Source organism: Protopterus annectens, chromosome 7.part0 (assembly GCF_019279795.1).
Source record: "Protopterus annectens isolate FY-2018-M chromosome 7.part0, PAN1.0, whole genome shotgun sequence".
Taxonomy (NCBI): domain Eukaryota; kingdom Metazoa; phylum Chordata; order Ceratodontiformes; family Protopteridae; genus Protopterus; species Protopterus annectens.
This window is the reverse complement of record NC_056739.1, coordinates 1,707,320,899-1,707,347,585: the sequence shown is the minus strand read 5'-3', so window position 1 is coordinate 1,707,347,585 and position 26,687 is coordinate 1,707,320,899. Positions and strand designations below refer to the sequence as shown.

At 40.7% G+C, this 26,687-nt stretch overlaps 1 protein-coding gene across 2 annotated transcripts in view; it reads right to left on the bottom strand.

The window, feature by feature from the left end:
* The window catches only part of STK16 (serine/threonine kinase 16), a 391,131-nt gene that overhangs the window by 121,367 nt on the left and 243,077 nt on the right, over window positions 1-26,687 (bottom strand). For both annotated transcript variants that reach the window (XM_044078236.1, XM_044078237.1), the window contains one exon: window positions 19,898-20,019. In XM_044078236.1, coding sequence (XP_043934171.1) covers window positions 19,898-20,019 — 122 coding nt within the window. The remainder of the gene's footprint in view (window positions 1-19,897; window positions 20,020-26,687) is intronic.

Sequence of the window (26,687 nt, the reverse complement as noted above, 5' to 3'; positions counted from 1 at the left end):
GGCGACAACGCTACCGCAGCACCACCAACCGCAGTTGTATTTATTTATTTATTTATCCTTGTGGAAAAATATGTAGAGGATTAACACACAATGCTTGCCTAGTGGAATTATAAGACCAAGTAACACTGGCTTAAGATTTGAGGACGTCTTGCAAGGCAATATTTCTGGACTTGGCCAAGGCATTTGAATCCTTTCCACATGATGTACTTGACACAGTATCAATAAAGACTGGCTACAACTCTTCTCTCATTCAAAGGATACTGAGATGGCTAAAAGGTCACAGTCAATCAGCTGTCATTCAGGGATATCAATCAGAAAAAATATACTTTACTTCAGGAGTACCACAAAATTGTGTGCTGGGACCATTACTATTTAATATAGTGTCTTCCACCTTACCCAAGTACAACTCCTGTTGGCTCAGCAAATACTCAGATGACTGCAAAACTAGAATTACTTTTGCCAGAAATAAAGATTTATAAGACATCAATAACTACTTTATAGAAATACTACCCCTGGGAACGAAAATATGGGAAAAAGATTCAGAAGTGAAAAATGTAAGATCATGTACTTGTCTAATAATATATTAAAAGGACCGGTACTATACCAAAATGTACGTTTAAAGGATGTAACAGTATAAAAATCTAGGCGCAATTATTAAAATAATTTTTCCTATAGTTATCATCTACACACAATAGTCAATACTGCACTTAGTTGGGTATCATATTAAGAAACAGTTCTACTAGAGATGAAAACTGTCTAATACATTTATTTAAGACATTCATTAGATTTCTACTGGAATATAATAAACAAAAGCTATGTACTTACCATAACACTAGATCCGTGTTGTCTCTCCCCATCTTGGCCCAACATATAAGTTACTGGCTCCAACCTTGATATCTTTTTTAAAGGCTCTTGGATCTGGGATTCAGACTTCTCCTACCCATAAATTCCCTCTTGTCCCCTGCAGTACCTCAAAATGAGTTTGCCCAGCTGTATCCGATACTCTTTCTAATAGACTCATATGGAAAAAAAATTATATCATACCAATAATGATAAAGGACAGAAGTCAGCTCAGAGGCTGAAAAAAATAACAAGGCCTCAGACAGGTTCAATCACTCTGTCAAAAGCCATTAGTGACAATTTTAGCAAGGGGGATCAAGGGGGGGGGGGTTGAGGAAGACTATGGATCTAGCATTATGGTAAGTACACAAGTTTGTATCCGATGTACATATTGGTCAGATTCCCCAGCTAATAGAAGTCAGGGGTGGTCTCATGGAAGGATATACCGAAGAATGGTGGAACCGAAGGATGCATGGGAACTAGACTACATGTCCAGATTATAATAACATACAAAGGTACAAAGAGGAGGCCAAGCAGTTCCAGCCCAAATCTAGAATAAAAAACATGTTGTAATCACAGCCAGGTTACATCCAAGCAAGATAATAATTTTAATGGAAAATTAATAAAAATGGATTAAGTGCTTTTGTTCACACAGGAACTTCTTTAGACTCTCAAGATCATCTGTACAACTCAAATTTACATAATATTTAACATAGTGACATCACTTTAACACAGCCAATACCCTTTTGTTTAAATAACAAGCAATAAACCAGTAAAGGTGAACATTAATTCCACGTCTAGGGAGCACTTTAAAAGGAAAACAATAGCCAAAACATCACAGAATAAAAAATAATATATAGTATAAACAATTTAAATGTATAACAAATATAATAAAAATAATAACAGTTTAGCTAAGAGGAGAAGAATTAATGTAATAGCTATAGTATTTAACGCCATTAAAAAAATGTGTGTGTGTACAAAAAATTACACACATATACACACACAATACATCATATATCACACGTGCATTAAAAACTACATTAAAAATCTCACCTATGAGGACTCTAACAAAATAGATGGAGGCTGCCACTGCTCTGACTGAGTGAGACATGGGTTTGTGTGAAAGGGCTAATCCTTACTCTTTATAAACAAAGAAAAAAAAAAATCAAAAGATTTTTAAAATCAGAGAGCCACTTGGCCAATGTGACTTGGGCTTTGCGAAGGAAATAAAGTTTTCTATTCAAACATTTACCGTAATATGCAACTGTAAAATGTTCATTATTAGACCACTGCTGCTGTAGCCTAAGCTACATAGGATGAGTACCAAAGTTCAGAAAACAAAGGAGAAGGAAAATGCATAGGACTCCAGGAGCTACTGGAGAAAAGTCCTACCAAAACATGCTGTGACCTACAGAAAAAATCACTCATGTAGTGCTTGGTTACAGAAGACCAAGTTATTGTCTGTAGAAATTTCTTTAGTCTATCCATTTCCAATAAACCACAAAAGAAATAGAACCCTATAAGAATGGGCCCTGCTTTTGCCTCAAAGTAACTTGATAAAGTGAATATAAGAAAAAAAAAACATAGCTTGGGGCAGCCATATAGGAATTGTCTGTTTCTGAAACTGCTTGCCCCTTTTCTTACTCTAAGAGACACACTGTTAATCAGCACTCCTGAAAGTTATACCCTTTTACAGTAGTATAAGAGTTGTCTAAGGACATCCAGAATATGAGAAATTCTTTCTCCATTGCTTCATTTTTTTAACTGGTTCTGGCAAGAAAAACCCCCCAGGAAAAATGAATAATAGTCTGTCTTAAGTAAAGTCTTTAAAGGCCACAGGCACAAGGAAATGATTTGTTCTAAAAGTAACCCTGTCTTTGTTGTACCAGTCAGAGGAAATAGGCAATACTTTATTTTCCCCAAATGGGAACTTTAAATCAGCTTGCTGGGAAGGTTCCAACAGTAAAAAAATTACAACTCAACACAAAATGAATATCCCGAGAAAGAGGAACCAGTGTACTATATACATACTGGTATTCAAAACCCCTTTTTAAAAACTGCTTCACTTTTGTAAGGAAGAAAATACAATTGCAGGGGCAAATAGTATGTCTGCAAGCTGAGAAATCCCAGTTCTAGAGAGAATTCGAGTTTCTCAATGAAACTCCTTGCCATTACATTAAGAATCTGCATTGCCATGCTGAGATGCTTAGCTTGATTCTTGGCTTGCAGAGAGCTTATACAATATAGTGAGAGGAGGATAGAAAGGCGGGAATCCCTCTGACAAAACATTATCATGTCATTACTCTTTATATGGACCTCAGCAAAGGATAGAACAAATAATACTGTACACCAGAGAAGCATACAAGATCTCAGCTTTGACATGTTTTGAGACATATGGAGAACATAGGTTGACATCTTTCAAGACAGACCCCCTGGTATGTGTTTTAGAAAGCAGCATTAGGAAAAAAACAGCAGAAAAGGGATCTGTGTGTCTAGAGTTGTAGATATAGTTTAATAAAACATTTTTGGGATAGAAGGCTGACTCAAAAAATGACGGGTACAATGAGGCATCAATCTTCAAAGAGAATCCTCACACAGGAATAAAGCTGCAAAAAGAATAAAACCACCAGGAATAAATACAATAAGTATGTTGGAATTCTAGTATTACTTTTTGTTTCTACCACCATCACAATGCCTTAATCTCCTTTGCAGTATCCAGCCCCAAGAAGGGGAGAGACTAATAGGACAGTCTGTTATCCAGAAAGAAGATCCTCAGAGCAGATTACTCAGAAGCAACTCTCTGTCCCTTTCCTTTTCTCTGCAAGAGTGGTTCTCTCCTACCAGCAGCAGGGGATGTGACTGCCCCCCCAGTCCATAGTGGGTTCTCAAGAAGAGAGACTGAGTGAAAAGATAAGTGGTCCAAGGAACAAAAGTTTGCCACAGCAGTCTCTCTCATCAATAGCTGAGGCAAAAACGAAGCCGGAGTAAGACAGAAGCCTCCCAAATAACTTACATCATCTTACTGCTAAGGAAGGGAACAATTAAGCTACCAGGACATAGGCCAATGTCCTAGCCGCTGAAGGAGCATGACAAGCCATTAGAAAAGCCTTAAAAAGTTGGTCTTGCCTCTTACCTGAAAAGCTGAAGTCTGAGATCAAAGTTATTAAAGGCAGTCATCAAACACCCTGTTCAAGGCCTCAGGAACCAGTTCCAAGAAAAAAGCTGCAACACTTTTTCCCACACAAGAAATAATTTACTAGGGAATGCCCTCAGGGAACCAGGAATGTCAGTCAACTACAAAGAATGTCTAAAAAAAGACTACTGATAGTGGAAAAGTCAGTATTACCTCCTGACAGAAAATTAAAATTAAAGGTAAAAACTTTTATAGACAAAACGCCAAACAGCTGTCCCCAGACCCTATCAATTAACTATGTTAGAAATTACTCTTTTTCCAAACAGAAAGAATTTACAACTGGATCTTCACAGGGAACCAGAAATAAGTGTCAGCCATGAACAGTCTTACCTCTGCACAAACCAGAAACGTTTTGAGGTAAAACACTTTACTGGCATCCATTAAATACAAAAGTCTCTGCTCCAAGAAAAAAAAAAAAAAAACATGTTGATCAGAAATGAGTGCAGAGAAAAAAAAAGTGCAAGCGTGGAAACACGGCAGTCACAGTTCAAAATATCCAAAGATAAAGTAGGCAGCAGGTAAAATAAATCCAAGTTTAATGCATATACAAACTGGTAAGCACTTTTGTTATGAAATCATAGCTTCTTCAGACCCTAATAAAACAGCATCTTCACTAAACATTTATATAGCAATGTCATAACACACAAACCAATCAGAAGCTAAAGCGAATAAAACAAATAGTTAAAGCTGAACTCACTAAAAAACTAAACTCGGCAAAAGACGGTAAACATTACTTTTTCCTTCTTCTGGGTTTTAAAACAGGTTTCAAAGGTACAAATTAATTTTCAATATTGGCTAACCTAACATTCTCATTTATAACATCTAAAGCAATAAAAGAAAACCGATGTTCATTACTTTCATCTGAACATGTTTAACTAAGGCATTAACAGTATTACCTTTATTTATAAAACATATATGGTCCCTAATGCAATCACGAAACCAATGGTTGGTTTTGCCAACATAGAATGAGCTGCATTGCTCACAGTTCACTAAATAACAAAAGTTCATGGTGTAACAGTTAGCCATAACATTTAAGGAGTATTTCTTTCCAGTCTGTGGATGAACAAACTCATTACCCTTTCTTACATAATGATAAAAATTACAAGTGCCACATTTCCTGGTACCCTCTCCTCATTGTCCATAGCCCAGCTTGTCCAAATAACACAACAATCTCTTTAGATTCACCCTGTTCCTGTAATAAAACTTAGGAGATGTGCCAACTAACACTTCAATAAATGAATCAGAAGTTAAAATATGCCAATTCTTTTTAATTACATCAGTGACCTTATTTATGTCGCTGGAAAAAGTCATAGGGACTAAAGATGTTATCCCTTCTAACTTGCCTACACTGATCACGGATGGCGGTCCCAAAATAGGGCCTCCCAATACCCTTCATAAGCTGGCGGGCACTGCACATACCCTTGGCTATCTCAGCCCCCTATTACCCCCTACCCTCAAAATCTTCCTTCAGAGTCACAATAAATTCCTCAAAGTCCTGGTCTTTAACATGTAGCCTCGAGGCCCTTAACATTTGTCCCTTCACCACATTCTCAAACACATGGATAGGATGCATGCTACTACTACAATGAACAAAACTCGAATTAGTAGCAATCCTTCCTATCAAGACTTGTGATAAGTCTATTACTACTAGGCTCCCTCTTCACCATAACATCCAAAAAGGATATCTCAGTATAGGACTTAGTAGCAGTAAACTGCAAAAAGTCTGTAGTGGAAGCAGATAAACTGATCTAATTCCCCCATGGTGCCAGTTGGTTTCGTGAATGCATTAGGTACCATACATATTACTATAAATAAAGTTAATACTGTTAATGCCTTAACTAAACACGCTGAGATGAAAGGTAATGAACATAGACTTTCTTTTATTGTGTTAGATGTCATATATGAGAATGTTAGGTTAGGCAATACTGAAAATGAAACGAGATGTGAAGCAAGATGGATAGGCAAACTACATTCTCATCTGGGGCTAGGCTTAAATGAATTTGCACCTTTGAAACCTGTTTTTAAAGCCAGAAGGAGAAGGAAAAAGTAATGTTTACCTTCTTCTTTTGCTGAGTTCACTTTTTTAGTGAGTTCAGCTTTAACTATTTGCTTTATTAGTTTTAGCTTCTGATTGGTTTGTGTATTATGACATTGCTATATAAAGTGAAGATGCTGTTTTATTAGGGTCTGAAGAAGCTATGATTCTGTAGCAAAAGTGCTTACCAGTTTGCACATGCATTAAACTTGGATTTTTTTTTACCCGCAGCCTGCGGTTTGCTGCCTACTTTAACTTTGGATATTTTGAACTGTGACTACTGTGTTTCCACATTTGCACTTTTTTCTCTGCACTCAATTTTGGTTCCTAGCTACTAGTCTGGTTTGTCTGCTGGTGGAATTTTTGTGTTTTACATTTTGGACTTTTGGTTTTGCAGAGCATGGCTGAAAGATATTCTGGTAATCCAGCTACTGACAATGCAATGAACCGTGAGCAGTTAATAAAATTTCTGCATGTTGATACAAACCCACTGTTGAGTGGTGAGTACTCTTTGAGTGAATCTAATACAGCTGAGGGGGAAGTAAGGAAGTTATTTGCTGCTAAACTGAGGACTGTAGAAAATAATTTGTATGAACCTAAACGAGAACACCAGAGACTGCATTTTGAAGCTTGCATACAGCTTAAACCTATACCAAGGGGGCTCATGGTTCTTAATAAGCCTTCACATGGTACTTGTTACCCTAAATTATTAGCATCTTGGCAGAAAATTAATTTGGAGACCAGTTTTTGCTATCTTCAGTTGTTGATAGATTTTCTTCTGTCTAAAGAAACAGAACTTTGTGCTGATATCCAACAGCAGGAAAGTGAACTCTTTACACTAATGTCACTTATGAGGAGGTTGATCTGGCCATTAGTGAGATGGCAGACAATGTGAGTGCTTCTGTCATTTTTAATTTCTCCAAGTCTTTTGGGTTTTAAAACCATGACAGGAATGGACCCCATTCCTAAGTCAAAGTATGATTAAAGTTCATGAAATTAGTATTGTTTCACTTTTGATGTTAGCCAAAAGTGCTCTTCGCAGCACCTACAATGTGCCCATTAATGATTCCTTCTGCAATTCGTACAGTGTTACATGAATTGGTAACATATCTAAAGAAGACTGTACATTCTTTCTTATAAGACCAGTTGCTCCGACTACTATTGGAACTATCTGGGTATCTTTCGTCCACATGGCTCTTGTTTCTGCCTGCAGATCAAGGTATTTTATGACTTTATGTCTCTCTGTACGCAAGACACTGTAGTCACTAGGTGTGGCGATTTCAATGATCAATGCTACTTTTGTCTTTTCTTGGACCACTATATCCAGTTTTCTAGCATCTATCTTTTGAACTGTTGGTATTAGAAAGTCCCATGTGATATAAACCTCATCATTTTCTATGATTCTTTGTGGCTCATGTTTCCAGTGTTTTTCAGCCACTTCGACAGCATAATGTTTGCACAATCTCCAGTGTAACAGTCTCTCCACATTATTATGCCTTTCAGTATACAGTCCCTCTGCCATTAGTGCGCCGCAACCAGCAACAAGGTGTGTGACCGTTTCCAATTCGGTTTTACAAAACCTACATATGTCTGCTTCTCCCACATGTTCAATGGACTTTGTAAACCATTGCGTACGTAGCCCACTATCTTGGGCTGCCAATATTAACCTTTCATTTCTTGATGTGAATTCACCTCTACTTAACTATTCCTGCATTTGTTCTTGATCAACATGAGGCTCTTCCAGAAGTTTTCTATATTTGCAACAATATTTATGCTTTTTCCACATTTCTTGCCTTCTCATCTTGTCCTTCACCTTATATTCTTCAGTTTGTTTTTTAGCATATTCAGTTGCTGCCTGGTTTTTATCCATTTCTGGTTTGATTTCCATTCCTGCTTGATGTCGATATGCTTCTGCTAAATTAAGCAGAGATATCATCTTAGATTTATTCTCCTCATGTTTCAAAACTTTCATTACATTTGGATCTTGTGAGGTCAGTAGATATGTGTGGAGTCCCACGATTGCAGATCTATACATGTAATCAATTTCAAGGAGGGCCATCCCTCCTTCAGAACGGGGAATATATAATCTTGGTATACACTGATTTTTATAAATCATTTGGTGAGCATGAAGCATCCTTCTTGTTTTAATATCCAGTCTATCCAACACTTTTTGGGGCCAGTCAATCACTCCAAAACCATAAGTTAGGACAGAAAGAGCAAACTGATTTATGGCGTGGATCTTGTTCCTAGATATCAATGCTGTTTTCAGGATTGATTTAAGTCTTCTAAAGTACTCCTTACTGAGCTTTATTTGCATTTGTTCATGTTTTATTGCTGATCCTTCATCAATTTCCAAGTATTTATATACTCCCTCTTGCTCAAGGTCTTTTATATCACACTCTTGTCCCAAACTGATGTTTTCCTGGTGCTGCAGTTTTCCTTTTTTTAAAGGTTGCTTTTGCACATTTATCAGGACCAAATGACATTCCAATAGCAACTGAAAAGGTTTTGACAACCTGCAGCTGTGCTTTCAGTTCTTCATCTGATGAGCTATACAGTTTTAAATCATCGACAAAGAGAAGATAAGAAGTTATTAGACTTTGTTGTTTTCAAGAAGCAAATTGTAGCCATGGCCTAAGCTGTTAAGTAAAAAGCTTAATAGATTAATGGCAACGCAGAATAGCAACGATGAGTGAGAGTCACCCTGGAATATCCCCCTTTGGATTTTTATCCCTGGGATAATAATCTGTCCTTTATCACGGCTTAACTGTAAAGTGGTCTGCCACTGTTTCATGGTTACTCTAATGTAGTCAATCAGTGTAGGGTGTATCTTATATATTTGTAAGCACTCTTTTATCCATGAATGTGGGATACTATCAAATGTTTTTTTTGTAGTCAATCCATGCCATACTTAGATTCTTCCCCTTCTTACAGTTCTCCACTATAACTTTAACAACAAATGATCCTTTGTTCCATATGACTTTCTTTTATTGCCCTTTTGTTCTACTGCCATAATTGAGTTTTCTTCTAGATGACTATAAACTCTGTCAGCGTCAATTCCCGTGTATAGTTTATATGTCGTCGGAAGACAAGTTATTGGTCTATAATTTTTAGGGTAGCTTGCAGGTTCACTCAAGTAAGAGCATTCTTTTTCCTGTTGTTAACCAGTGCGGTGTGTGTTTGGGGTGTGCATACAAATAGTTCTTACTCATGGCTAGATCCTTGTGCAAAGAAGTTAATACTTTAAGCCAAAAGTTAGGTACTGCATCTGGGCCTGGGGTTTTCCAGTTAGAGGCTTTTCTCAGTTTGTTTCAATACCTTTGGCTATTACTTCAACCCATTTAATATCCTGTACCTTTAAACTTCTTATTCTTTTTACTTCTTTTATCCATTTAGCATCTTTGTTATGTTCCACAAGATCTCCATAGATACTTCTCCAAAATGTATCTACTTCCTCTTTTTTCTCTATGGGCACACCTTGTGCCAATAGCTATGCCAACGCAGTTATGGCCATATGGAGATACAGGTTTTTAGTGAGTTCGAAATGGTGGGGTCATCAGATAAAATTTTACAGACAGCTTTTGTGGACAAACTTTTTATGATTTGGACTGGCACCATGGTGGAATTAGATCAGTTTATCTGTTATCTACATTCTGCTACAGACTTTCTGCTGTTTACTGTTACTCCTTTTTGGATGTTACGGTGAAAAGGGAGCCTGGTAGTAATAGACTTATCACAAGCCTTTATAGGAAGGATTGCTACAAACCAAGCTTTGTTCATCATAGTAGTAGCATGCATCCTAATCATGTGTTTGAGAATGTGGTGAAGGGACAAATGTTAAGGGCCTCAAGGCTACATGTTAAAGACCAGGACTTTGAGGAATTTATTGTGACTTTGAAGGAAGATTTTGAGGATAGGAGGTATAGGGGGACTGAGATAGCCAAGGGTATATGCAGTGCCTGCCAGCTTAGGAAGGGTATTGGGAGAACCTATTTTATGATCCCTACCTGTGATCAGTATAGGCAAGTTGGAAGGGATAACATCTTAAGAATCCTTATGACTTTTTCCAGTGACATAAATAAGGTCACTGATGTAATTAAAAAGAACTGGCATATTTTAAACTCTGATTCATCTACTGAAGTATTAATTGGTACATTTCCTAAGTTTTATTACAGGAACAGGGTGAATTTAAAGAGGTTGTTGTGTTATCCGGACAAATTGGGCTATTGGCAAAGGGGAGAGGGTACCAAAAAATGTGCCACTTGTAATTTTTTTCAGTATGTAGGAAAGGGTAAGGAGTTTGTTCATCCACAGACAGGGAAGAAATACTCCTTAAATGCTATTGCTAACTGTTACACCATGAACGTTGTTTATTTAGCGAACTGAAAGCAATGCAGCTCATTTTATGTTGGCAAAACCAACCGCCAGATTTGTGAATGCATTAGGGACCATATATATTGTATAAACAAAGGTAATATTGTTAATGCCTTAGCTAAACATGTTCAGATGAAATGCAATGAACATAGGTTTTCTTTTACTGTGTTAGATGTTATATATGAGAATGTTAGGTTAGGCAATACTGAAAATGAAACAGAGAGATGTGACGCAAGATGGATAGCCAAACTACATTCTTATATGGGGCTAGGCTTAAATGAATTTGTACTTTTGGAACCTGTTTTAAAAGCTAGAAGGAGAAGGAAAAAGTAATGTTTACCTTCTTTTGCTGAGTTCATTTTTTTAGTGAGTTCACCTTTAACTATTTGTTTTACAAGTTTTAGATTCTGATTGGTTTGTGTATTATGACATTGCTATATAAACATTTAGTGAAGATGCTGTTTTATTAGGGTCTGAAAAAGCTATGATTCCACAGTGAAAGCACTTACCAGTTTGTATATGCATTAAACTTGGATTTATTTTACCTGCTGCCTGCTGTTTGCTGCCTAATTTACCTTTGGATATTTTGAACTGTGACTGCTGTGTTTCCACACTTGCACTTTTTTCTCTGCACTGTTTTGGTTCCTGGCTACTAGTGTGGTTTGTCTGCTGGTGGAATTTTTGTGTTCTTCATGCTGATCAAAAAGTTAACACTTTCCCTTACAAAAAGTAGTCAAACATATGGGAATCCCCACGGGGACTCAGGAATGTCTGTCAGCTGAAGATATTGTGAGAAAAGGGAATAGAGGAGCTTAGAAAAGTTGGTGTTACCTGGTAACTAAATTCCTGCCTGGGGTAAAGCTTTTCTTTCCTTTCTAGTGACAAGCACAAAACACACTAGCCCCAGCCCCTCGCAACATTGTTATGGACAAGCAGTACACATTTCCTGTCAAAAATTGAAAAAAGCAAGGAAATCCCTACATGGGCCCTAAGACCAATTTGTCAATCAAAAGAGATACCCGACAAGCAGTTAACGGAGTTTGGTGGAGTCAGTAAAAGGAAAGTGCAAGAATTTATCAAGTTCTGAGGTAAAATTTTAAATGATAATCTTCAAAATCATGACACCAAACACAGAACTATGGAGACAGAGGCAAAAGTTATTACCTTCAAAATACACCACCATTTGTTAGGAATTCACTTCAAGGAAGTATAAGTACACACAAAAAACTCTGATGTAAAACATTAGTGACAGTCACTAATAAATGTATACAAGTTCAAAATATACTTTCTAACCAAAAGAAGTTAATTTCCTTCAGAGAAATCTAAACGGAGGAAGTAATCTCCAGTAGGGAACTCATCTGCCCAGCCCTGATGTGCTAGCTGGCTGTTAACCTCCTGAAGCCCACAGAGGAGTGTACTCTTTGGTAGCACGAAATTCTGAATTTTGAGAGTCTTAGCCACCGAGTTTATCCTGCTACCTCATTCAGGATAGTTGCTAGGGTGCATGGAAGATTCCCAAAAGCTTTGGTAGCTGGATGCTGGGTTCAATCCTTGGCAGGAGGTCCCATACAGCTTAGACCACTGCAGCAGTGATTTAATGATGAAAATTAACCTGATCCTTTCTTGTCATATGGGATCTCTTGGATAGTTCTTTTGCTTATGAGGTTTAAGACTTCTTTTCCTGTCACACACTTGAATGGGTGGAGAAACAGTCAAGCAGGGAAAGGGTTGTGGAAAGTAATCATGTATAGTACAGTACTATTGCATAAGTCGTATTTACCAGTGACAGTAGACAATGGAATTTCATACTGCCTCAGTGGCATATGGGTTCTGTACCTGGACAAAACCCACATCAGCAGTTTTCCAGCGCTCTCTGTGATAGGGGATTGGCTAAGCCATCAGGGGAAAACGTAACCCCTGATGCAAAAAGTCAGTTACTCAGGCTTTTGATGCCAAATAGGATGAACCAAGGACCAGAGGCAAAAATCTCCTGAAACCAACAAATATGCAACCATAAAACACCAACACAAATAATCAAAGCCAACCAATGACACAATAAAATTGGACACCATTGAACTATATACAAAATAAGGGGGATGGTGGGTGGATTTTGCCACTGAGGTAGTAAGAAATTTGAACATCTACTGTTACAGGTAAGAAGGATGTATGCAATTTTACTATACTCATCATTCACAATGCATATGTGGCATATGGATAGATTCCCAAAGCCTACTCCAGTTTGTAATACTTTGCAAAGGTATGGAAAGAAAGCCAAAGTTGCTTCCACTCCTTTGCAGATAAGACTCTGGTGCAATGTGCCTTAAACTTGGTTGGAATAGATACAGCATGGTGGGGGTTACAAAATCAGTAGCAGAGCACAACCAGTGAACAACGGTCTTACTTAATGACAGGCTGACCCTATTTAGCCCCTGAATAGGAAATAAACAGCTTTTCTGAATGGCTTAGCTCTGTCAAGGTAGTACTTGTGCTGCCTGTGCACATCCACAGAATGCAGAATCTTCTCTCTCTCTCTTGTTTACAGGTTCTGGAAAGAAACCAGGAGACTGATGGGCTTGATTAAGTAAATTCAGGAACTTTTTGTATGAACCCTGTCCTTTAGAAAAATCCGATAACGTTGGCTCTTCATGACAGCTTGCAGCTCAGAGACTTGCCCTGCAGATGTCAGAGCAATAAGCAAAGCAGTTTTGAAATGATGAACCTCAAATTGGCCATAAAGACAGGTTCAAAAGGAGATGAGATAAATTTTTCAAGAACGAAGTTGAGATCCCAAGGAAGAGAAATTTGCTTTCAAAGGGGTTTCAGGTGCAACACTCCTTTCATAAATTGTCTGACCACAAAAGTGAAGAAAGAGGGGGATCCACTGGCAGACAACCTTAGATGGCCATAAGATGCACCTTGACAGATGCATAAAATATGCCATCATTGAGTAGCTTACACAAATATTTAAAAACCAGAAGGGTAGACACTTTACTAGGTCCATTAATAACAGTTAGGTACCACACAAAAACCTATTCCAGTTGTAAACATAAGATTTTGTGTTGCAGCTTTTATTGCTTCCTTCAATACTTGCTGCACATACTCATGGAACACATGCCTGAAAGTATCACGACAGAAGCATCTAGGCTGTCAGTAGCAATTCTTCTAAGCTGGGGTGCATCACTCACCCCTGACACTGTGTGAGCAGATCCAGAGTGTGAGGAAGCTTGTGGTAATTGCCCTTGGCCAATTCCATTAAAAGGGATAACCAACTTTCCCTAGGCCGAAAAGGAGGCACCACAATGATCTTTAGTATGTATTTTTGAATCTTTAATAGTACCTTGGCTATTATTGGAAAGGGTGGAAATGCATAAAGAAACATTTCTATCCAAGGGAACGAGAATGCTTCTGTCCTCCAAGCACGGCTGCAAGGACGTCTTGAACAGAATTCTTCCAACTATCTGTTCTGAAAAGAGCTGAACAAAATTATTTGAAGTGTTCTCCACATCTGGACCAAATCCAAGCAGACCTCTGTCCTGAGTTTCCACTTGCAAGTGTCTGTCCAGAATCTGCTAAGTCTGTCTGCCACTACATTTTGATCTGATAGGATGAATGAGATCTGAAGCATCTAAGAATGCTGTATGGTAGGCCATCTGTTTGACGCCGGTAATCCTCTTTGTGAGGTATTTCTGCAGCCTTTCCAGTTGTTGTAGATGTCTTGTGAGGTACATACCAAAAGGGGCGTTGTACTCTACAATGGGTCTAATGAGTGATGAGTAGAGGGGAAGAATGACCTCTTTTTTTCTGGATGAGAAACCTTTTGTGATGAGGTGTGCCACATAGAAGGATTTCCTGACTACTGTGGCGATGTGATTATCAAAGGAGAGACTACTGTCCACCTGTGTCCCAAGGTCTTTTATCACACTTTCGGTGTTAAGTATACTACCGCCTATGTTGTAGTTCATGGGTACAGAGTTTTTACCAAAGGGGATGACAATGCACTTTTTGGCATTGAGCTTGAGGCCATGGCTTTGACACCAGGCATCTGTCTCAGTGAGGCCCTTTTGTAGGATGTCCACATCATTAGGAGTTTCGATTATGGCTCCTAGTTTGCAGTCATCTGCGAACTTCGTTAGCAAAAGACCTTCTGTGTTAGCCTGTACTTCAGAGAAGTAGATACCAAACAGGAGAGGACCCAGGACTGAACCATGTGGTACTCCACTTGTCACCGGTCTGAAGTTGGATTTGAATTTGAAGTATGCTACTTTCACAGTGTGGGTTCTGTCAGTGAGCCAGTTGGCAACCCATTTGTGACATAGGGATTTATACCTAGTTTAGTGAGTTTATCTATAATTCCAGAGTGGGGGATGGTGTTGAAAGCCTTGTCAAGATCAAGATAGGCTGTGTGAACCACCTTACCCTTGTCTACGGCTTTGGTGACTGCTTCAAAGAAGTCTATCCGGTTTAGGAGACATGATCTACCTTTTACAAACCCGAACTGGGTGGGGTCCAGAGTTTGGAGATTACCACTGTCTTTGTTTATAAGTTCCATGATGATACGTTCCATGGCCTTGCAGACCAGGCTCGTCAAGCTAATGGGGCGGTAGTTCCCGGGGTCTGTGGTGGCTCTCTCCTTGTGGAGTGGGATAACTGTCGCTGTGCTCCACTCAGCAGGCACAAAGCCTGAGGTGAGGCTATGATTGAACATGGTACTTAAGTGGGGTGCCAGTTTGTTCTGTAGTTCATGTAGAATGCAGCCTGGGATGATGTCTGGTCCCATGGATGCTGTGTTCTTGGCTTTGGAGAATGTGGTGTTTGCCTGTGCAGCCATGATTACAGGAACTTTGCATTCTTCCGGTATAGAGATGGGCTCTTTAGGGGGTGAGAGGGGGGTAAAGTTAGCATGGAACATATCTGCCAGGATGTTGGCAATATCAGTTGGGTCTGTATATTTAGTGCCATTGTGCTGTAACTCAGAGCAGATCAGAGTGTTGCCATTGATATTCTTGACATAGCTATAGAATGCTTTGTGGTTGTCTTTAGACTCAGTGGCGATTTTGTTTTCGTAACTAGCTTTGGAGGGTTTTATCAGGGATTGCAGCTTCTTACTAAGGCTGACCAGGGAGCTCCTCCACTCATGGGATTTTACTCTCTTTTGCAACAGTTTCTTCCTTCTGTTGTACAGTTTATTTATGGCAGGGGACCACCAGATTGGCTTCCTTTTTTTGGAGGATAGCATCTTGGTTCTGTTCGGGATAGCACATTCCATGCACTCATGTAAGTGTTTATAACGTGCAATTGTGTAGGATTCAGCAGTCGTAACTGTATTGTCCATCTGCATGGGTGTCGTGAAGTTCACCACTTCTGTCTTAAGAAGCATGAAGTTGGCTTTACAGGAATTTTTTACCATGGTTTCCTTAATGAGGGGTGGAGGCAGCATGTGGATATCTAGGGTAATTAGCTTATGGTCGGATCGGACCAATGAGGCATTGACTTCAGGTGTGGAACACCGGTCACTCATGCTGGTAATGACTAGATCTAGGATATTGTTGCCCCCCCCCCCGGTGGGGGTGTGGATAAGTTGATCCAGGGCATTGGAGTTTATGAATTCCAGAAAGCATTGAGCGAAGGAGTTGGTACAGGAGTAGTTTTCCCAGTTAATGGTGGGGTAGTTGAAATTGCCCATTATTAGGGTGTTTGGTTGAACCCTAATATTTTCCAGTACATCAAGAAAAGAGGAGTGGGAATCCTGGGGCATGGTGGGTGATCTGTAGCAAGCTACAATTTGGATTGCAGTTTTGCCCAGAGTTAGTTGCACTTGGATAACCTTGGCTGCATTATGCTGAGCAACTAGCCAGGAGGTGTGGATATCCTTAATGAATATGGACACACCTCCGCCTTTGGTGTTCCGGTCCAGGTTACATGGGCGAAAAGTGTGGTATGAGTTATAGCCTGGTAGTGCAGGGGTGCTCTTTGGAGCCTTGAACCAGGTCTCAGTCACTGCACAGATATTGAAGTTCTCCATTTTAAGGAGTGCCTCGAGTGAGTGCATTTTGAGATTTAGACTTCTAGCACTGAGTAGCATATCACCCTCAATTTTTGCTTGCCTGTTTGATTACTCAGGAAAAAGAAGGGGATGCCTTTGATAGCATTCAAACATCTGTACAATCAGCACCTAACTGACCACCAGCAATGGGTGAGGAGTAAAAACTCTGCTTATGGATAAGCCAAAGCATGCTTTGTTAAAAATGTCGACCTCTGACAGTTTGGACTACTTGAAAGTTTAAAATGTTCTTTTAGAATGTTTTAGGTTCATGCCTGGAACTTGTAGAAAATTTTAGAAAACACAGGAGAAAAAAACAAAATACAGCATCAATGATTTCACTAAAGGAATATGCACTTAATTTAAAAGGTAGGTGAGCAGATGTCAATTTACTACTTTTCAAATGCTGAAAGACCTATGAAAAGGAAGTTAACGCTCTACATACTGCTTAAGGAGATGACAGTTTGCAACATATTTGGAGTACATCACCGCTGAGAAAATTACCAGAAAGGGGAACGTCTATCTGGCTAGAAGGCCAAAAATGTACAAGACAAATTGCTACCCAACACTACACTTGGGTGTAGGGGAATCCATGGGGCAATGCAAACCTCCACAGCAGGTTCCACACGCAAAGACGAAGCCACTACTTCTAGTACACACAAAGTACCTGGATTTTGAAGCATTTGATATACTCAAGTGGAGAATATATGGTTCAAAGGTCCACAGTGAGAGGGCAGGAAACAGGAAACGAAATCACATGAGGAAGCAAACAGATATAGCCCCATGGAGTGATGGGAGGTCTTAAACTCACATCTGCTCCAGATTAATATATGGGTCTGTACCCCATACTGGCTGAGGGTTAAGAAGCCAATGCCAAGACAGATACTGCCTCAAACAAAACTGCACATGACAGGCAGGAGTATTACTTGCCCATGACATTCCACTCCAGGTAGGGCTATGAAAGGCTCAATTTTTAAGATACAACTAGTAGACTTCATCTGGATTACAATGGCGGCATGGAAACAAATAGGTGACCATATCTGATGACATCCTGTAGCTGTTTTAACAGGCAATGACTTTGATGGTACAGTTCCCTGTGTACTTGAAATTACACAACCCCAGTAAAAGGATAGTCATGTAAAAAAGGCAGTGGAGGGAAGGGGAAAGAGACCCAGCCAGTGCCCACACATCCATTAGAATCTGGCAGAGAAACTACTTTAGGGGAAGTACTAGGCAGTAGCAGCAAATCCATATTTGAGCTGCAGGTGTCAAAACGTACAATACTATCACCTCTAAAAGAGAGCCACTAGAATCCACTTTTTTGCCATTTGAACTAATTTATGGTCATAAGCTAATGACACCCCTAGATTTAATTCATGATGAATGAGAAGCTCAATATGATTCTCACAAAGAGTCTGTTCGGGAGCATATGCTGAATTTCAGAACTAAGCTTAGGGAAAACTCATGGGACTGCCACAAGACCACTAAGCACAACCACAACAGAAGCAAAAGGCCTAGCATGTTAGCAGAGTTGCACCTTAACCATATACATTCATACAAAAGGTAATTCTGCTTATTCCTGCTCACCAGAATAATGTGCATGCAATAACAGATGACATCTTCACCGATGTGAAGACGGAAAGGGATCTCAATTATGTGGTGGAGTTGCCAGAGAGGAGGCAGAAACACACTCTTGCCATGTCAATAAGATATGACAGAGAGTCTCCTGCAGCAGGTTACAAGAGCAATTGGAGGGGGATCTATTGCTAGATTTTGCTCAAGTCAGGCTCAAACTGATGCCACCCTGGACAAGATACTGTCAGAGCAGCTATCCCCTATACAGGTTCAGGGCATCCAAGCAATTCTATACAAATCCGGGGAAATGTTCACTGCTAAGTCGGAGGGGGTGGTGGACCAATATATCACAATCTGGACACAAGAAACCACTGGCCAATCAAACAGATGTCTTAGAGAGCAACTGAGCAAATCAAGTAAACCATGAAATGTTGAAACTGGGGATAATCCAAGAATCCAGCAGTACATGGGTCTCACAGTGGTGCTGATATAAAAAAATGATGGAAAAACAAGGTTTGGTGCAGACTACAGGAAAGTAAGTATCCACACAGAATCAGATGTGCATTACATGCCCACAACAGAGTGAGCATTAGAATACCTAGGTAGAGCCAAGTACCTCAACTATTAACCTAAGGGTTAGAGACAGGTACCCTTGACATCTACGCTAACAGCTTTGTCACTCTGTATAAGTTGCATAAATTTATCAACTTGCCCTTTGGAATGAAAAATGCTCCACCAACTATCAACATGCTTGCATATCACACCCTAGCTGTTCTTGATTACACAGGTGCCACTGTAGTCTTTAGTTGGTTTTGGCATAAACATGTGCAACGTCAGAAGTACTGAGCAGATTAAAATGGGATGGATGGACTGACTATTAAGGCAAACAAATGTCAGGCTGGAATGGAAGCTTATCTTGGTCATCGGGGGTATGGTGCACCTATTACCAGAAAGCAGGTAAGGGTGTTCCCTGGAACAGGAAGGCATTATAGAAAGCTTGTCCCTCACTACAGTATCAGTGCCACTTCGCTCATGCCTCTATCCTGAAAGAACAGGTCACATAAGTTTAGGTTATTTGGACACCAGCCTAACAACGGGCATTCTAAAAACTCAAGGAAGCCTTCAATATACCTTTGTACTTGACTATAGGCAGCCAGATGCTTCAGACTATGGTCAGAGGGATGTACTTAGTCAGGCTCTTCAACGAAAGAGGAATACCTGCTAGTATACCTTAGCTGTAGACTCCAGCCAAGAGAAGGTTCATACGCAGCTATGGAGAAGGAATGTTCGGGAACATTCTGGGCTCTAAATATGCTTTAACTCTACTATAACTACATGGAAGGAATTTCACAGTAGCTACAGATCATAGCCCTTTAAAGTGGTATCACAGAGCAAGTAGGCAAAATGGACAGTTTCTTAGATGGAATTAGGGATTACGACCCTTCAATATGACAATGCATCAGTAATACAAGTGCATATGGTCTGTTAAGACAGAAGACCGAGCAACACAACAAAATGCATACGTAACCCCCAAGCTTCATCCTTTTTGATGCTACAAGAAAACTTGTTTTGAGTCTAAGACGGCGAGAGAAGTGTGACAGGCTGAAGGAAACTTACAATTGTCTTTCAGTAAAACTTACAGAAATGTAATCATTTACTTTTTATAAACCTGTGGTTGTTGCTTTCAGCAAATCTTGAAGCATGTAAAGTACAGAGAAAGTAAGCAAATGTGCATTATACAAAATATGCAGTTACTTTCAGTGAAAATGCAGCAGTGCTGTTAAAAAGTGATCAAACTGTTTTAGTCCACCTAGGTATTACCTGGGCTTCCAAAACATACCTAGAGTCAGCCGGAATTGTGACAGCATTCTGTACAGCCAGAGCCACACTGTCTCCCTTTTGGAAAATCATGTCATAAGGTCCTTCCAAAAACATCATCGAGTACAGTACACATCCTAGAGACTACAAAAGAACAGACAGTATGAATTATAAAACAAATGCAATAAAGTCTACTGAAAAGTGTAACTTAATATATCAATCATGAATACACAGTGAGAAGCTGATGTGGTCAGTGCATCAGAAACTACATTAAAGTAGAAAGACTGATCTGGTGTACACACAGCAAAACCTAAAACAGCAGCTAATTACAAGGAATGTCAGAAAGCCATGAACAAAGCAAAGTATCTGTAAATAAATCCAATCATCTGAACCAAAACTGCTCAGTTCCAGTAACACTATTAGAATAACAGAAAAGAGTACACGCTTTTGTCACAAACGTTTTCAGACTATGTAGAATATGCTTGTACACGAATATATTTGATCACATACTCAAAATAACTGAAATAGTGAATGAATAATTAAAAACATATATGTGCACTACTAAATCCATGTAAATAAACTTTAAAATTCTCCATATCATTAATGCCTGGTGCTGTACAAGAATTTCCTACCAATATTCTTTCCAGCCTATTACATGGGAAGTCGGGTAGGTATGTGAGGAGACCTGTTTGCCAGACTGGTGCCTATGATGGACTAATCCTGCCCACTGAAGTGGATGGACATGGATAATCCGGATCCAACTTTAAGGAAAGCACATAACTACCATATCTTGGATTATCCTGCTCATTCACTTTGCTGGATGGGGCAGAATCCCCAGCTAACATCCCAGGTGACATCATAACAGAATACCTCAACGTATGGCAGCCCCAAAGGAAGACCTAGATGCCACATCCAGCTTACAATGGTTGTAGAAAGTATGCATAGATGCTTTTGTAGCTACTGCATAAACATGGACTGAAGAGTCTTTAAACGTGGCAGAAGAATTAGCAATCGCTCTGACTGAATAAGCCTTTGGTTTATATGGATGGGATGTGTTACACTAAGGATAAATGTGGGAAATATATTTTGAAAGTCATATGAATAAACAATCTTTAGAGACCTTTTGTCCCACGACTGCTTTGGAAAAGGCAACAGATAACTTATCGTGCTGTCTAAATTGTTTTGTAAGTTGCAGGCAAATCCTCAGTTGTCTGTGAATGTCTAAGCAATAAAGGAGGTATTCTTCACTGCTAGAAAAAGAACAACAACAATAATACACAAATGTTAAAGTAGGCTCACTGGACACAGTCCTTTTTCAGGGGTGACCAGGGAGCAATGTCTGGTTATGTGGCTTGCTTGAAGTCACACAGTAGGCAAATGAGTGCTGAGGGAATCGCACAACGTATCACAGAAATTACACCTCACAACCTTAACCTCTGCACCACCTGCCAGAAAGGAAAAGGCAAGTAAAGGTAAAAAGGAAGGATCTGTATGCAACAAAAACCCTATCCTTATGGAAGGCTAAGAAAGGCAGCTTGTAAAATAAGGCTTGGATTTCTGAAATTCATCTAGCCAAAGTAAATGCCAAGAGGAAGTGTGTCTTCCAAGACAAGAAATTTGAGGTATGACCAAGCTAAGGTCAAAATGTGATGTGGGATCTTTAACAGGAGATCAAATAAAGAAAGCATTTTTTTAAAAAACACTGCAAATCCTTTGCAAAGCAAGAGATTTAAAATTAATTATTTTGTGAAAATTAGAGATTGCTGTCAAATGAACTTTAACGGAGGAGAAACCAGATTCTGCGTCAAAAAGAGATGATAGAAAAAGTACAGTTTTGTACCTACCATAAATGTAGATGTCCGATAGGCATGCATCTGCAGTCCTTACAAATGGGTTGTCCTGTCGTCAGGCAGCCCTTCGGTCGGCCGGATTCCAAAGTCTGGGTCTGGCCTCGGCTGGTGTCGCACTTCACCCGACGTCATAGCGGCAGTTCTTCGGGTATAAAGGCAGCAGCCGACGCCATTTTCCTCAGTGTTTCTTGCCCCAGATGCCAGGTGCCCTCTAGGAATGCTAAATTTGGATAATGCAAATGGTTCCAAATAGTAGAGAGCAAACAAAAAATAAGCATGTATGTACATATATACAAACAAATACACCATAATAGATTCCCCCAGCTAGCTACAAGATGGGCAAATACCCTAGGAGTACCACAGAGGCGAAGGAGGGTGGGTAATCCTGACTGCAGATGCATGCCTATCGGACATCTACATTTATGGTAGGTACAAAACTGTACTATGTCCTTCAAGGATGCATCTGCAGTCCTTACAAATGGGTAGAATACCATAGCCAAACTGGCGGAGGAGGAGAAATAAGATTATGGTGTAGTTAAGATCCCGTGCAAAACAGCAGTGGCAAAACCTGCTCGGGATCTGGAGTATAAAGGTAAATTATAATGCTTGGCAAATGTATGCACGGAGCTCCAAGTAGCAGCCTTTAAAATGTCTTTGGTAGCCACTCCTCGTAGAAAAGCTGTGGTAGTGGCTGTTGCCCTTGTAGAGTGAGGTCTGATGTTTTCTGGAGTTTTCTTCCCATGGTAGGAGTAACAAAATCTAATGCAATTTCCTATCCACTTAGAGATTGTCTGTTTTGAAATTGCTTTTCCTTCCATTCCTGTTGCATATGCTACTAGTAGCTGGTCAGTTTTTCTATTGCCCTTGGTCCTGTCCAGGTAGTAGCGTAGTTGTCTATGTACATCCAAGGTATGCAACAGTCTTTCCCCCTGTTCTGTGGGTTGGGGAAGAATGTAGGTAGATGGATAGCTTGATTTAAAGATACCCTGGAGACCACCTTTGGCATAAAAGTAGGATTTGTTCTCATGGACACTCTATCTTGATGGAAGATCAGGAAGGGCTGTACTGCCATTAATGCCTGTAGCTCAGATACCCTTCTTGCTGAAGTGATTGCAAGCAGGAAAGCAGTTTTCCAGGATAAGTATTGTAAGTCTGCTGTTGCTGCTGGTTCGAAAGGAGGGAGTGTCAACTTTTCTAGCACAAAGTTCAAGTCCCATGCTGGCAATGGTGGTTTCCTAGGTGGTTTTACATTTTAATTCCTCTCAGAAACTGCCTGAGCAGAGGATGTGAGAAGACTGGAGGATCCAAGTTGTATTCTGCTGAAATAGCTGATGCATGAATCTTAATGGAAGAATAGGACAGGCCGTTGTGGAAGAGCTCTGCCAAGTATTCCAGGATGTTGGCTATGTTTACCAGTGACACATTTTCTCCCTTTGCAGTACTCCAAATGTGATATCTTTTCCATTTTGCTGAATAATTTTTCTTGTTGAGGGTCTGCGAGCCTCCAAGATAATGTCTTTAACCCTTTGGGATAAATTTGGGTTATTTGGTCTTATGCAATGTTCCAGGCAGACAGCTGCAGTGTTTTCAGGTTTGGATGCAGGGTGTTGTAGTTGTTCTGTGTTAACAGTAAGGGAACTAGAGGTAGAGTCCATATTTGTTCCCGAGACATGCTCCTCAGTAATGGGTACCAATGTTGCCTTGGCCAGTCTGGAGCTATCAGGATGATCCTTGACGGTCCTCTTTGATTTTCAATAGCACCTTGTGCATCAAAGGAAGTGGTGGGAATGCATATGCTGTCAGGTTTTCCAACTGAAAGATAGGAGTCCACTTTCCAAGCAAGTGGGTGGTACGTCCTTGTGCAGAATTTCTTCAGTTGGTGATTGCGTGGGGATGCAAATAAGTCTATTTCTGGTAGTCCCCACTTTCTTGTAATGGTTTTGAAGATGTCCGGATGCAGCATCCATTCGTGGGCATCCGTGGTAGTTCTGCTTAGTATGTCTGCTAGAATGTTTTCTTTTCCTGGCACAAAAATTGCTTGTAACTGAATGTTGAAGCTCAGGGCCACATTCCAGAGGTCCATTGCCATCCGGCATAGAGGGTACGAATGTGTACCTCCCTGTTTGTTGATGTACCACATAACTGTGGTGTTGTCTGTCCTTATCAACAGTTGACCTTGTCGGAGAAATGGTCTGAATGTCTGAATTGCCAGTTTTACTGCCAGCATTTCCTTTTGATTTATGTGTAGGTGCAGCTGGTCTTGAGTCCATAAGCCTTGTATGCACTTGTCCAGCATGTGCGCCCCCCAACCGAGGTCTGAGGCGTCCGTTGTGATGGTCTGGCTTGGTTGAGTGCTGTGGAAGGGCAGTCTGGCATGTGGAACCAATATTATGCAGGATGCCATGAAACCCAAGGCTTGCAGGACTTTTCTTGCTGTTAGCTGGTTCTGCTTTGTTAATGCCAAGAAGTACAGAGGGAGTTGCTCCTGTTTTTCTACTGTTAGGAATGCCATTTGTTTTGATGTGTCCAGCTCTGCACCCAAAAAGGTTATCCTTTGGGATGGTATCAGCCTTGACTTTTTTATATTGACTGTGTATCCCAGGGCTTGCAGTAGATAAATGACCCTTTTCAAGTCTTCTGTTAGCTTGTTTTTGTTGTCCGCTTGTAACAGGCAGTCGTCCAGGTAAGGGTAGATTTGGATTCCCTGAAGCCTGCAATGAGCAATTACTGATGCCAGGCATTTCGTGAACACTCTGGGCGCAGTAGATAAGCCAAAGGGCAATGCTGAGAATTGATAATGCTCTGATCCTGCAAGAAATCTGAGGTATCTTCTGCAATTTGGTTGTATGGGGACGTGCAGGTATGCCTCCTTGAGATCTAGAGTTACCAGCCAAGACTCCTTGCCCAACATGGGAAGAAGCTGCTGTAGGGTCAGCATTTTGAATTTTGGAACAAAGAGGAATGTGGTTAAAGCGGACAGGTCGAGAATAGGTCTCCATTTGTTTTCTTTTCTTGGTACCAGGAAGAGCCTGAAGTAAAATCCCTGTCCTTGCTCCATAGATGGTACCTTGTCTACAGCTCTCATCCTTAGTAAGTGAGTTATTTGTTTTAGAGCTTCTGCCTTTTGATTTGGAGGTAGGTTTGGCATTCCTCTCTTCCTTGGCAGAGTATGGAAGTGAAACCTGTAACCTTGGTCTATTGTCTGCAAAATCCACTTGTCTGCTGTGATGTAATGCCAGTTTACTGAAAATAAGGCTAGCTTCCCGCCTAAGGGTGCTTCTAGTTGTTCCCTGGTAGGCAGTGCCAGAGCCAAGTCACTGTGATTGTCCTGTAGTAGTGGTGGTGGCTGTATCTGTGGCTGTACCTCGCTGGTTGTTAGCCTGCCACTGGCGTCCCCTGTAGGCACCTCTGGATTGACCTCTGCCTCTTGAGCGCCTATTCCTGCCTCTCTGAGCTCTGGAGGTGTCTGGAAAGGACCAATTCTTGGAGGGCCAATTCCTGCTAAACCTTGGAGGTTGGACCTGTAAGAAATCTTTCACTGTCTGGACAGATTTTGCCTTCTCTTCCATCTTCTTCAGCACCTGTTGTGCAGGAGAGCCAAACAAATTGATCTTGTCCATGGGAGCATCTAGTAGCTTTGATTTGACATGGTCTGGTAAGGCCTGCTCTTTTAACCATGCATGTCTTCTGATCACTGTGCCAGTCATGGCTGATCTAAAGGAAGCCTCCAGTGCATCATAGCCGCATTTTAAGGAATGATTACTGACCTGCTGAATGTTATGTACCATTTCTTGAACAGATTTTTTGTCTAATGGTTCATCCGAGGACAGCTTTTTAGTTAACTGGTCTAACATAAATTCTTGATACTGGATCATGTGGAATTGACAGTTCAAGGCCCTAGCTGAAAGAGTAGCAGAAGTGTAAACTTTTTTACCCCATCTCTCTAAGGACCTGGATTCCCTTTCAGAGGGGAGGGGGTTTTTGGCAGAGGTAGCTGCTACAGCCTTAGGTCCCTGGGAGATAGTTTCAGGATCTGCAAAAGGAGCCTTATACAAATGATAATGTGTGTCCGGGACCCTGTAGTACCTATCGGGCTTAGCAGGGGCCGGAGGTAGTGAATCAGGAGCAGTACAAGCATCATAAAATGCATCATCCACAACAGAGAGAACTGGAGGGATGGCTAAAGGCCTATGCTGTGGTAAATGCAGAAAGGTTCTAAGCCTTTTTCTAGAGTCTGAAAAATCCTGGCCCTGCCACTGAAATTGTTCCCTCATAGCATGCAAGGTTTCCCCAAAGGAAAATTCCTCAGGCGGTGAGGCAGAAGGAATGGACTCTTCAGCATCAGAGTCTTCATAAGGGGAGAAAGGGCCCTCTGGTGGGTTTGTATTATCTGAATCATCAGAGGAGTCATCTGTAGAAACTGGCTCAGGGGGCTCTGCTCTAGGCCTCTTCTCTGGAGGTGGGAGAGAGGCCCTGTCTGGGTGAGGTTGGGATCCCCGGATCAAAGAAATGAGATCCTCTGCAAGACTAAGCATTTGTGAACTAGAGCTAGGCCTGTGAGAGGGGGTCTTAGCAGGCACAGATTTAGTAGATTTAGCTGCCTTAGCCCTGGCAAAGGCCTTAATCGACATGGTTGCAGGGGGCCTAGCAGCTCCACGTGCAGGGGTTGAAATATCCAAGGGGATAGTATCAGATAATTCCTGGGAACCTGCAAGAGCAGGTGGGATTTCAGAAGCCGATTCCACCAGTTTGGATGAGGCCTCGGTAGGAGGTAAGTTTTCGGCTGAAGGAAGAACCGCGAGCTTGGTTTCAGCCGAAACCGAGACGCTCGCGGTTGGCTTAACCGTGGTTTCGGCCGATACCGCGGACCGCGAGTGTCGGTCCTTTTCCTTGCGCTTTTTAGATATTTGCGTAGTCGGAGGATCCGACGGCATAATGTAAGCAAAATCGAAGCCGAAAAAC